This window comes from Diabrotica undecimpunctata, chromosome 8 (genome assembly GCF_040954645.1).
Source record: "Diabrotica undecimpunctata isolate CICGRU chromosome 8, icDiaUnde3, whole genome shotgun sequence".
Lineage (NCBI taxonomy): Eukaryota > Metazoa > Arthropoda > Insecta > Coleoptera > Chrysomelidae > Diabrotica > Diabrotica undecimpunctata.
The window spans coordinates 88696071-88710121 of NC_092810.1; the positions used below are offsets into that span (position 1 = coordinate 88696071).

Below are 14051 nucleotides of genomic sequence, written 5' to 3' on the forward strand. Positions count from 1 at the left end.
GTTTTTTGGTATTTGTTAGTTCTTTTACTTTTTCATACATATTAAAGCTGTCGTATTTTCTGTCATACTCTTCTATTTCTATGCCTTGATCTGTTAACCACTTTTTCTTGGCCTTTTTATCTCTACTTTAATTCTACTTTGTAGTTCTCGATATTTTGGCTTTCCCCTCTTTTCTATTAATGCTCGAATTTCTGAAGTCATTCACTTCTGTTTTTTATTTGTCTTTTCAGGCTTTAAATTTTTCATTGACATCTTCTGATGTTAAGATTTCTTCTCCTACTTCTACTTGACTACTTCATTGAGTTGAGTTGACTTGTTAGTTCACTTTTTGATGTATTTCTCTTTTTCTTAATTTTGTATAATCAAACGTTGGTTTGTTTTTAGGTGTTACAAGCTTTTACTGCTTTAATTGAGTTTTTGTATCTATTTGTGACTAATATAGTCTATTTGATTTCTGACTATGCGGTCTTTGTTGTCTGCAGGAGATCTCCAAGTGTATAATCTTCTGTCGGGTAGTTGGAACAATGTGTTCATTATTGCAAAATGCTCATTTTGACAAAAATCCACAAGTCTATCCCCTCTTTCGTTTCTGTCACCTAGTCCAAATTTCTTAACATATTCGTTAACTTTTCCTCTCCCGACTTTAGCTTTAAAGTTCACCATTGCTATTTTAATGTCTTCTTTTTTAATAGATCTTAAAATTATGTCTAACTCCATGTAAAAATGTTCTATCTCCTCTTCATCCTTATTCGCTGTTGGTGCGTATACTTAAATTAAGTTAACTTGTTGTATGTTTGTCTTCAGCTGAACCATTATTACTCTCTCTGAGTAAGGAGTGAAGCTTATAACTAATTTATTAGTTTCTGTGTCTAACAAGATTGCGACTCCATAGCGATGAGCCGAAGTACAATGGCCGTGTCTGGCCATTGTACTTATGCCCAGTCAATTTATTTTCATTCTGGTCATTTCTTGGATTTAATTGTCTAATCCTGGCTGGTACAAGGCTTCTTACATTGTTTGTTTTGTTCTTTTTCTTAGATATGATCTGATGATTTATCTATTCGTAATGTGAAAAATTCTTATAATAAAATTATACAAAATGAATTTTAAGATCTGACTTTTTTATTCTCGCTTGACACACACAGAGATGATACAGATAAATTATTAGTTGCTATTGGCAACCTTGACATTTCCCCTTTTTAATAATTATGCAGCCACTATCTTGGACATGCCCCCCACCTTGGAAGGATCGCTTTCAATTTAACAGGTAAGCAAGTAAATGAGGAAATGCATTACATGCAATAAAAAATAAACAAATACATCTTCAATAATTATTATAAACTTTTAAGTTTAAAAATCAAACAAATGTTCTTTAACTAAGACGCATTAACAGTTCTAGAACTTAAGACGTGATTGCACCTTCACTTTGATCACTAGGAACCGGAAGTGGACAAATGTTTGTAACAGCTCGCTTTATAAGTCCTTTTGAAGTTCTTATGGTAACCACTCGTTTAACTCCATCAGCGCCGGGATGCAAAACTTCTACGCGCCCAAGACACCAGTTTAAAGGAGGTAAATTTCTTTCTTTGATGAGGACGAGTGTGTCAGTCTGAATTTTAGATTGGTTGACTTTCCATTTCTTCCGTTCTTGCAATTCGGAGATGTATTCCAGAGACCAACGTTTCCAAAAATGATGGCGAAGTTGCTGCAACTGTTGGAATCTAGACAAACTGGTAATGGATGAGTTTGATAGATTTATTTCTGGAACGGAATCCATGGCTCTTCCAATGAGGAAGTGAGCTGGTGTCAAAGGCAAAAGATCAGAAGGGTTAGAAGACAAGGCACTCAAAGGACGAGAATTTAATACTCCTTCAATCTGAGTTAGTAATGTAACAAATCTTTCATAATCTTATTTCGTATCTGTCATAACTCGTTTGAGGTTAGCCTTCACCGATTTGACTCCAGCCTCCCAGAGACCGCCAAAATGAGGAGAATGAGCCGGTATGAACTTCCAATTTATATCAAATTTAGCACACATATCAGGGAATTTATTACCATTGGTTTTCAAAAATTTACCCAATTCCAACAAAGAATTGTTGGCACCCACAAATGTGGTTCCGTTATCACTCATCATCTGACATGGTTTGCCCCTTCTAGCTATAAATCGTTTTATTGCCGCCATAAAGGCTTCGGTGGAAAGATCCGTTACCACCTCTAAATGAATGGCCTTTGTCGATAGGCAAACAAATAAACTAATATAACCTTTATATGAAGAAGCACCCCTATGACGACTAGTTCTGAGGGCAAATGGACCAGCATAATCAAATCCTGTAACAGCAAATGGAAATGAGGGGGTGACTCTTGATTGGGGAAGATCTCCCATGATGGGATTAACTTGATCGGGATTGAAGCGAAAGCAACGCAAGCATTCGCGAACCGTTCTCCTAGCCAATGATTTTCCATGTAAAGGCCAATATTTCTCACGCACGTGAGCTAGGAGATGTTGAGGTCCTGCATGGCACAGCTTGAAATGCTCTTGACGGAAAAATAGAATAGTAAACTTATGATTAGATTGAATTAGAATAGGATGTTTCTTTTGATAAGAAAAGTTTGAATTACTTAATCTACCACCGACCCTGAGTAATCCTTCTGGATCTAAAAAGGGATTAAGTGATAAGATTCTGCTTTTAGAAGAAACTGCATTACCTCTTCTTAAGTACTGAATCTCAGATGGGAAACCTTCAGCTTGTACTAACTTAACTAGAGTAAGGGTAGAATTGTTAATCTCCTGCGTGGTTAAATGCCCCAAAACACGAGTGGCCTTGTTCTTTCGTTGAGAATTGTAGTAGAAACGCAAAGAGTAAGCTACTGACCTTACCAAGGTTGAAAAACTCGAATATTTTTCAAAATCAAATAATGGAGTAGACGAAACTATCATAAATTGGTTGCTAATTAATAGTTTTAAACTCTGGAAGTTTTTCTTTATCAAAAGATACTTGAACTGGCCAAGTTTCAGGAGAATCTAGCAAGAATGATGGGGCGTGCCACCAAAATGAACAAGAGCTTAGAACCTGAGGTTCAATTCCTCGAGAGAGTAAATCAGCAGGGTTACAATCCGTAGGTACATGTCTCCAATTTTCGGGATCTGTGTTGGACTGAATTTCTGAAACACGATTACCAACGAAAGTTTTTAGTACATGTGACGAAGTTTTTATCCAGCCCAAGGTAATGGTTGAGTCAGACCACAGAAAAATCTTATTGAACTGAATATTCAAAGAAGTAATAACCATTTTAGAAAGACGTGATAAGATTAAAGCTCCGCTAAGTTCCAGGCGAGGTACGCTCAGCTTCTTTACAGGTGCTACTTTGCTTTTAGCACAAAGTAAATTTATAAAAATGTTACCCTTTTTATAAACACTGCGAATATATATGGCTGCGCCATAAGCAACTTCGCTTGCGTCACAGAATCCGTGCATTTCAATAAGAACAGAATTAGGGAGAACTACATTTCTTTGAATTTGCAATTTATTCAACTCATGCAACTGATCTCTGAAAGATAACCACTCAGACTGAATATGCAATGGCACTCCTTCATCCCAGTCTAACTTCTCTAACCAAAGGAGTTGCATAAGGATTTTGACTTTAATGATTGATGGACTTAAGAGACCTAAAGGGTCAAATATTTGAGCAATACCAGAAAGTATTGATCTTTTAGTGATAATTTTGGGAGTAACATTTGAATCAATAGAATAGGACAATGAATCTAAACTAGGGCACCATTGTAACCCAAGTGTCTTTGTGTTTTCATTGGCACCAAAAAGGAAGGGAGTGTCTAATGAAATAGATTCCTGGATGGACTTAAGAAATGAAGAATTGTTTGACGTCCACTTTCTAAGTGGGAAGCAACCTTTTGAAAGAATTTCAGAGACTTGTTTACAATTAAGGATTAAGTCCTCTAACGAATCAGAACCAGTTAACAAGTCGTCAACATAGAAGTCTTCAGCTATGATTTTAGAAGCTTGAGGGAATGTATCAGAATGCTCTAATGATAGCTGATAGAGACATCTAGTGGCTAGATAACTACTTGACGTAGAGCCATAAGTAACTGTATTTAATTCATATGAATGAAGAGGATCTTTCGGATGATTTCTCCATAAGATTCTTTGGAGACACCGTTGAGTATCATCAATAAGAATTTGGCGGTACATTTTGGCAATGTCCGCAGATGCAACAAATGGATACCTTCTAAATCTCAACAGGATAGATATCAAATCATTCTGCATGACGGGACCTACCATCTGAAGATCGTTCAGCGAATGACCAGATGATGACGGACAGGAACCATCGAACACTACTCTGAGTTTTGTAGTGAGACTGTCCTGCTTCATCACCCCGTGATGAGGAAAGTAATAACTATGTACTGGCAAAGTACAATCAGTAACTCTTGACATGTGGCCTAAAGACAAGTATTCCTCCATAAATGCAACATACTGCTCCTTCATGATAGGATCATTAAGAAGCCTTTTTTCTAAGCTATAGAACCTTCTTTGAGCTATTGATCTGGATTCTCCCAAAGAGTCAACCTGTGACTTAAAAGGAATGGACACAATGAACCGACCATCCAAATTTCTCCTAAAGGTTGATTTGAAGTGCTCCTCGCACAATAACTCTTCTGGAGACTGAAGTTTAGTACCTGAGCACTCCTCAATCTCCCAAAACCTAGAAAGGCCGTCAGTTTCGATATTGTGTGATAATCCACATATGGTAGATTGCTGACTATTCACCCTGGTATTTATTAAAGGACCAGAAATGATCCACCCTAATCTAGTTTTCTGAAGTATGGGTTTTTCAGGACCTAACTTGACCTGACCCACACATAGCAGGTCCCAAAAAATACTAGCACTGATCAGAATATTTACTTCCGAAGGAGTATGAAAATTTGGGTCTGATAAACGAATATTTGCAGGTATGGGCAACGAAGATGCATCAATTTGACAAACTGGAAGTTGTCCACATATTTGTGGAATGATTAAACACTCTAGGGGGAAAGAATATATAGATTGTAAAGAGTTAATAACAATATTACATTTGTGATTTATTTTAGAAGAAACATGAGCGATACCCACTACAGAAATGTTAACCTGCTCCCTTGAAATACCCAGCAAATCAACTAAACTTGATGTGATAAAATTAGATTGAGCTCCACTATCTAAAAGAGCTCTACAATTATGAGCAACCCCTAAATGGTCACGAACTTGGACAACAACCGTTGATAGAAGGATTTGTTGATTTTGAGAAGTATTAGAAAGTGTCTGAGGGCTACTCTGAGAAGCAACTACTTGATCATTAAACTGAGACAATGGATTTAGTGGATTTTCAATAAATTCATGGAGAAGAGTATGATGTTTCTGGTTACATTTCTTACATTCGCCATATTTGCACGTAGCTTGTTGATGTCCAGAATGCAGACAATTCAAGCATAATTTAAATCTACGTACTTTATTGATACGGGCAGGAATGTCTAATGAATGAAATTGACTACAGTGAACCAGTTTGTGTTGCTGGTTGCATAAAGGACAAGAAAAAAAAGAAGATTTTGTACTTACAAGAGCCTTAGTACTGTTGTGTCTGAATTTGACATGATTATTGACAGAAGTCCCTTGAATATTGGGTTTATTTAGATTATATCTTTCTAGAGTATCTGCCTTCGTTTTTAGGAAATATATGAGGTCAGAAACTTGACTTACTTTACCATTGTTGGCCTTCTCCCATTCTTTCACAGATTCAGAATCTAATTTTTCCAAAAGAATATATTTGAGAAGGGCATTCCAATGTTCGACTGGTTGTTTTAATGCCTCCAAAGCTCTAAGATTGCTACAAAATTTATCAATTAAATTTCTGATTGAAAATGAACCTTCTTTATTGATTGCCTTTAAATTGAAGATGGCTTTAATATGGTTATGCAACAACAATTCCTTGTTAGAATATCTCTCAACCAAAAGATTCCATGTAACAGTAAAATTAGAAGCAGAGAGAGGTATAGAAGCAATGACTCTCTCAGCAGAACCTGTTATGCATGCTCTTAAATAATGTAATTTTTGTATTTCAGATATACTATTATTTTTTATAACTAACGAATCAAATAAGTCATGAAAATCTAACCATTCTTCTATGTTGCCACTGAATTTTGGCAATTCAATAGAAGGAAGTTTTATATTGGAGGTTGTATATGTATGATTGGATGCAAAATGTTCACTAGTAGGACTAGATGTACTGGAGGCACTAGCTGAGGTTGTTGTCAACAGTTGTTTTGCCTTAATTATAACTGAATAAAATGATGTTTCGAACGTTTCTCTGTAATTTATTTCTTCCTCAGTTATTGCGTCCAGTAAACTTTCTATTTTTAATTGGGTTTCTTGATATTGAGTATGAATACTATTCGCGTTTTCGATGCGCAATTCAATTTCAGCGCGAGTTGGCTCATTCATCTCACCGTGGGTTGAGTCCCTATCAATGAATTTAATAAATGAGGTTAATCGCGCTTTAAGAGATGCTCTTATCTTTTTTAACGTAGGCAAATCCCCCATTTTAATTCAAATTTAAATGTTTTAACTATTATGTGTCAAAGTAAACTAACAATGAACAATAAATTTCAAGATTGAAGAAGTCTAAGTTAGGAAATTGAAATGAAAGGCAGATAAGTAAGGAACAAAAGCTCACTTCCCTGATTTTTGATGATTCGATGTCCCGTCCAGTGAAATCGTCAGTATGTGTTCAATCGGATTGTATACTTGACTTGAAGCCTGGGGCAAAGGAGCACTCGATGTATTTCTGCGACTGTCTCGTTCAACGTTGTCGGCTGATCTTGTAGATTGTATGGCGTGGAATAGCACAAATATCCGAAGCTCTAAGGACCAATGTTTGTTTTGTTCTTTTTCTTAGATATGATCTGATGATTTATCTATTCGTAATGTGAAAAATTCTTATAATAAAATTATACAAAATGAATTTTAAGATCTGACTTTTTTATTCTCGCTTGACACACACAGAGATGATACAGATAAATTATATTAGTTGCTATTGGCAACCTTGACATTTCCCCTTTTTAATAATTATGCAGCCACTATCTTGGACATACATTCTATGTTACAAGTCTTATTGGTCTACATTTGTGTATTCTTAGACGTGAAATTGCCTTTCCCCTTGCCTTCTGCATTCTTCTGCCGTTGACCAATTTATTGGTTCTTCCGCCTTTGGAGTCGATTTTTAAGCTCCAGGACAAAAGATTGTCCTACTACCTACCGACTCATCCGCCGGAAGCCGTTGGTCGGTAAGCAGGGGATTGCTTATACAGGCTGGGTATTTAGATGTAATATATCCATAGCCGAGAGAAGAGAGTTAAAAATAATATTAAGAGAGGTAATACCAGACAGTATCATACGAAGATCCTCCATAGATGGTAGAACTTTTAATGGTACTATTCGGATCATAATTAAAATGATCACGGAACAAGATATTATGTTACAGCGCATACTAGAAGAAAAGAAAGAACTGAGGTGGCTCACAAATTTCCAGATAAATATGTATGGCCCAGTGGCACACTTGAAGTTACGTTCGCAAAGAACTCATACCAGGTGGATCACCGGAGAAACAGGGATGTGTTTTCAATTAGTAGGCAGATCGCTAGGTGTTGTGACTAGGCACGCCTTCCGATAGGAAGGATTGTATGCTCTTGTTTTATTCGATCCTAATCAAATAAACACTGGGTCATCCCTTTAAACTCATCGGAGGATATGACTCGGTATGGTATCACTTTATAAAAAAAGATTCTCTAAAACTGAATAGTATAAATCTAAATCTCGTGAGTAAAATAACTAAAATCAGCGGCTAAAATGAATAATTTTAGGCTAGTGGTAACTAGTTAATAATAGCCACTCTCGAAAAAAGGTTGGGCTTAAAATCAGACGGGTTGTTGTATTTAAGATATGGTGAATATAAATATTATTAATTACTATTTAACTGGGAATAAGCCACAATTAAAGGTTAAAATACGTTTATTGACGTTTCAATTTCCACTTCGGAAATCGTTCTCAAATACTCAAATTTGTATTTTGAGAACGATTTCCGAAGTGGAAATTGAAACGTCAATAAACGTATTTTAACCTTTAATTGTGGCTTATTCCCAGTTAAATAGTAATTAATTTAAAATGCCACAAGAAAATAGCTTCAGAACAATATAAATATTATATGCATCATTGGATCATGCTTGCCTTGGAGTTACAGGGGCCTTCGTTCTACTAGATCTTCCCCCTCCGCACATCGATTTGAAATAGGTCATTCTTCTCATTGCATTGTCTCTCTTCGAAGGTTGACGATTCAGTTGGCAATAGTTAGTTAAACGGGAAATGCCGGCTCTGAAGATTTCGGATGATGTTTTGCTGAGCTATCGATGTAGATCCTTGAGCCAGGAATTCTGTATTCCTCCCATTGACCTCTTCACCTGAATTTTGCCTTCGATAAATACCCGCAAAAGCATTTAACATGACAATTTCAGCTCAAAAAACTAAAACAATAATGAGCAGTAAAGAACCAGTAAACTAGAAGTCGATGGAGTTGGTATTGAAGAAGTAATGGAAATAAATTATAATAGTAATTACACTGTCTAGCTATGGAGTCGGTGAAAAATAAGTAAAAGATCAAAGTACAAAACTACCTACCTGTGAAGATGAAATCAAGAATCTGTAAGGCCAGTATAAAAACAAGAATGGCGTATGCATCAGAAACAAGACACAGCTAAAACACAAAGCTGGAAACTGCAGCAATGAGAATACTCAAAAGAATTACAGGAAATACGCTGAGAGGCCGAATAAGAAGTGACGAGATCAGAACAAAATGTAATTTACAGGGCATAAATGAGCGGACACTAAATAGAAAAAAAGAATGGAACAATTACATCAGTAGAATGGCGGACACAAGCGTCGTAAAAATAGCAAGGGATAAATCACCAAGTGGTAAAGTATCGGCCGATCGCACAAGAGATGGAGTGACAATCGTTCAGAAAGGCTACAACCCGTAAGGAACAAGCAAAATTGCTTATATACAGGAAGAACAAGAAGATGATTAACCGAAGTATTTCATATCTATCTCCTCGCATTAGGTGTCCGATACATCTTAGCTTACGCACTTTGATCGATGGAATTAGTTCCTTATTCTTCTGCATTCTGTTAACTTCGGCATTTGTTATTTTTTTTTGGCCAGGAAATACATAGTATTCTCCTATAAAGGTACATTTGGAAAGCATTGATGCGTTTTTTTGACAAAGAGTTGAGGATCCAGCTCCCGTAGCTATAGAGAAGGATTGGAAACACATAGCAATGTAGCATATATATTCTCAGTTTTAGGTCTAGGCTACGTCTAACAAAGAAATTCCTATTGAGAGCGCCTAAATGTTCAGTAAAACGTCTGTCTAGCCTCTTCAATTCTGTTCAATAACATACCTAAGTATGACATCTGTGCTAACTTCATGCAGTCCCTTCCTACTTCTGTCAATCACCTTTAATCGTGGGATAATTTTTTGTTTATAACTGAAATTTATAAAAGAAGGTAGGAATTATAATAAGCTTCATTTTATGGTCTGCAACATTCTCTTGGAGTGAGCACTTTCATTGTAATCTTTATTCTATAATTCTAACAGCGTTTTCAACATTCGTAACCTCACTTCTTTCGAAACCACGTTTTTCTTGTGCAGTGGGAATCTTAACAAAGAATTTAACTAAGTAATAATAATTATATTTCATTTTATCCTTGCCATCCGCTATTTGTTTAATTGTAATTTTGTAAAATGGCAAGGAAATTAAACCCTTTATGATGTGTCTCTAATACGAGCTGTTTCTTGTATTTTAGTTTATTGGCTGAATTAATTAACCATATTCACGGTGTATTGGCCTTATTCCAGATGATTGTTTCCTGTTTTTAATAATTATGATTAGTTAAAATTTGTTTTATTTGCTATCAGCTGGGGGTTCAGGTTTGATTCCTAGTTTAAGACAAGACGTACTCACACTTGAGATACTGAGCTAGGTGAAGCATAGACGATAAGCTCCCAGGGTTGATTGAGGTATTATTTTTATAATAGTGCATTTTTGGGAAAATTAATAATATCGGCTTATTGGTCAGTCATAATATGACATACTCTTCTATATATGGTAAAAAAATAACCAAAATGGTTTAAACGTGTTCTGGACTAATCATGAATGTGTTGCTTGTGTGAGTCCATTTCAAAAGGTGAAAGAAATAATAAGTTAGACTTACTCACAATCAATTTAATTTAACTAATCGGACGACCGGTTTCGCTTTCTACAATATGCAAAGCATCTTCAGGTCACGATACAAAGTTAAAATGCTGAAAACAATAATCCCATATTAGGGTGTTGTCTAATAAAGATAAAAACATAGGTAGGTGATACAAATTATATAAATTACAGTAATTATGCCAATATTACATGTCTGTGGTTTTATAAATGAATAAAAATAATAATAATAAAATGTTTAAGCAGACAAGGTAAGACCCACAAATTGGTAACATCGTCTATTAAACTGTAATGAATCAATAAATAAATGAACAACTAAATAAACATTACTTACATGCCGGTACTCTATTAATTGATGGTTGAAAGAACATGGTTCAAACTATCTTGAATTGTTGATTGGAGAACTCAGGTTAACTATTGTAATTGTTTAACAGTAAACTGGGAAGTTCTTGAGGAGACAGATTTTATCCAATGAAGTAGAGATAAGTGGAATGTATTGTTTGTTTTATGAAAGTAATGTTCTATACCATTAATTTCTTTAAAGTTATTTAAGTTTATTCTGGAGATATATTTATGAAATATGTGTTATTTATTGAGATTTTATGTTTTGTTCTGGAAGGTGACAGTTGTAAGATTCTATTCTATTCCTATTCATTGTCTTACAACTGTCACCTTCCAGAACAAAACATAAAATCTCAATAAATAACACATATTTCATAAATATATCTCCAGAATAAACTTAAATAACTTTAAAGAAATTAATGGTATAGAACATTACTTTCATAAAACAAACAATACATTCCACTTATCTCTACTTCATTGGATAAAATCTGTCTCCTCAAGAACTTCCCAGTTTACTGTTAAACAATTACAATAGTTAACCTGAGTTCTCCAATCAACAATTCAAGATAGTTTGAACCATGTTCTTTCAACCATCAATTAATAGAGTACCGGCATGTAAGTAATGTTTATTTAGTTGTTCATTTATTTATTGATTCATTACAGTTTAATAGACGATGTTACCAATTTGTGGGTCTTACCTTGTCTGCTTAAACATTTTATTATTATTATTTTTATTCATTTATAAAACCACAGACATGTAATATTGGCATAATTACTGTAATTTATATAATTTGTATCACCTACCTATGTTTTTATCTTTATTAGACAACACCCTAATATGGGATTATTGTTTTCAGCATTTTAACTTTGTATCGTGACCTGAAGATGCTTTGCATATTGTAGAAAGCGAAACCGGTCGTCCGATTAGTTAAATTAAATTGATTGTGAGTAAGTCTAACTTATTATTTCTTTCACCTTGTGTTCTGGACTATTTAATTTTCTATAAAATTATGTTTTAAAGAAATCAGATAATCAGGTATATACAAGTTAGGTTGTATATAATTATTTACATTTATTATGAATTTCTTGTATGGCAGTAACTAACCATCCGCAAAAATCAAGGCTTATTCCAAAGGCAGCTTTCGTTTTTGCTTTCGATGGCTAATTATAAAATAAACGGTACCCAGATACAGGCCTATCTGTATATTTTTCCATGTGGACATCTACTCACGAGAGGAATGGAGCAGAGGAATACACAATCCAGGCTACACAGACGGGTGTTAGCCTTCAGAAGAGTTGGGCGAAGGAATTTATGGTAGTGGTGGATAATGTAAGAATTTCTATTTCAATCGAAGAATATACCTCTGAATTCCAGGTAGAGATTTATACAACCTTTCATTGAGCAAGACAAATTAAAACACAAAACTACCTTATCTTTCTATTTCAATATACTGTTGGTCTAATCTTCTCCTTATCATTCAACCAAACAACCTTCCCAGAGTACTGATTAAATTTATATATACACAGTTATTAAATTAGTTTGTACTCCGCTGTAGGGGACTTATTTCCTCTCTATTTCTAATTCCAGCTGGTTAAACATAAAAAATTATTACTGTTTTATTTTTAACTGGCTAGATAACTGATTATTTTATAGTTTAAAAAGACGAAGGATTCTTATAAGTTTTCTATTATTATCTTTATAAAAAACAATAATTATACCTAATAATTACTTGAGTAAAAACACTTCTTTTGTAAAATATGCACTTATCGTCTAACCTAAGATACATAATATTATAATTTGCATATCTCTACATGTAGCTAATAATAATATTTATAGTTCTTGTAATATTTCCATTGTACTATTCAAGAGTGACAAACCCAAAAGAGAACAAAAAGCTATCATAAAATTTGTTGATTGCGTTAGGTTAGGTCAAGTATAACTTGGCCAAGTGAGACTATACGTTTCAATAACAAGGTTCTTTTATAACAAAAACCAGGTCGGGGACAACACAGCGTTTATTGATTACAAGTGTTGAGTTTTATATGACATCATGGTTTGGGATGATTTGAAACTATTGTATTTTTCTAAAAAGTATATTAAACTGGAAAACATTGTTGGACAATCTGTTTGTTGCTTTAGCAAAAAAAAATCCAGGAATATAGTTTTTTTCTGTAAATAATGAATATGTAGTTTTCTTCCCCTTAAGTATTCATGGTTCTTTTGAAATAAACAATATATTGCAGTAATCTAGAACATATTATAAAAAGTGCTTTAAGGATTGGTTAAACGAAAGTCAAAAACACTAAAGTTAGATTGTGCCAAAATATAGATAGAAAATTTATTTTACTTCAGAATTTCAAAGAATTGTTCGAGAATTGTTTCAAATAGAACCGTGAAGCAAACAAAACTATTCCAAGGAGTTTTAGAAACCTATCATAGAAGAAGAACAACATATCACGAGAAGAAAGCCTACACCTTCTATTTTAATAACGAAATTCAGACTTCAGATAAAATTGTGTGCACAGTGAAAGAAGGTATTATTTAAATAATAGATATGCTTTCAAAAAGTCAAATGCGATAACTTTTGTTGGGAAAAAGCATAATAAAAAATCTTAATTAATCGAAAGAGATGATAATATATGTTGGAGACATTATTATTTATGAAAAATAAGACATTTATTAAACAATAAGACATAATATTTGGAATAAAAGCACTCCCTAGTAAAGTAAACAACTAACTATGATCTAACTTAGTAGTGAAAATGACTTTTTGATTGAGTTTTAAATGGCATTTCACCAGTGATTACCACGAAGGTTCGTACCATTCAAGAAGATCTAAAAAATTACCTACATGGTTGAAAAAAAAACAAATAATTTAGTGTCTTTGTGAGAAAAAAATACTGTTTAAAGACAGTGAAAAAAGAGCTATTGGCAATTGTGAATGTACACATATATAGATTTGTAGAATACAATATTGTCTTCTTCTTCTTATTGTATTATTTATCCGTTCCGGATGTTCACTTTCCCTTCACTAACCAACTGAAGTAAACCCTAACTTATTATTTCTCATAATATATCCAAACTACTCTAATTTTTCGTTTTTATCATGATATTCTCTTCATGTGTTTCCCATTCTATTGAGCTTCAGCTTCTTCATAAATAGCTCTGAGAGAGTCTAAGCTTCCATTCCGTAGAGGGTGCTCATAACGAGGCGCCGACCCTCGCTCCGACCATAGGATTGTACAATATTATCGATTTAAGGTAAAATAAATGCATTAGTTAAATGGAAGCGTTCACTATCAGTGCTATGCTCTAGACGAGGATACGATGCGATGGTCTCCGTTATGAACGTACCCTTATAGCAATTATGTAGGTACTCCGGTATTATGTAAGATTTT

The 14051-nt window shown here is 34.3% G+C and overlaps 2 protein-coding genes across 2 annotated transcripts; both read right to left on the bottom strand.

The window, feature by feature from the left end:
- Positions 1–1909: 1909 nt before the first annotated feature.
- Positions 1910–2938, bottom strand: LOC140448982 (uncharacterized). The gene has a single exon (XM_072542123.1). The coding sequence runs from the start codon at positions 2936–2938 to the stop codon at positions 1910–1912; it is 1029 nt and encodes a 342-aa protein (XP_072398224.1).
- A 10-nt stretch (positions 2939–2948) lies between these two features.
- Positions 2949–6587, bottom strand: LOC140448983 (uncharacterized). Its single transcript, XM_072542124.1, has 2 exons — positions 6136–6587; positions 2949–6081 (listed from the first exon to the last, which is right to left on the bottom strand). Exons 1-2 carry the CDS (start codon positions 6585–6587, stop codon positions 2949–2951), a joined length of 3585 nt encoding a protein of 1194 aa, XP_072398225.1.
- Positions 6588–14051: the final 7464 nt, after the last annotated feature.

Bases quoted from the DNA above. Each gene is read 5' to 3' on its own strand.
- LOC140448982 (XM_072542123.1), bottom strand. From the start codon at position 2,938: ATGATAGTTTCGTCTACTCCATTATTTGATTTTGAAAAATATTCGAGT.
- LOC140448983 (XM_072542124.1), bottom strand. From the start codon at position 6,587: ATGGGGGATTTGCCTACGTTAAAAAAGATAAGAGCATCTCTTAAAGCG. The intron at 6,082-6,135 runs GTTAGTTATAAA...ACATTATTTAAG, and splicing joins TTTCATGACTTATTTGATTC to AGCATGCATAACAGGTTCTG.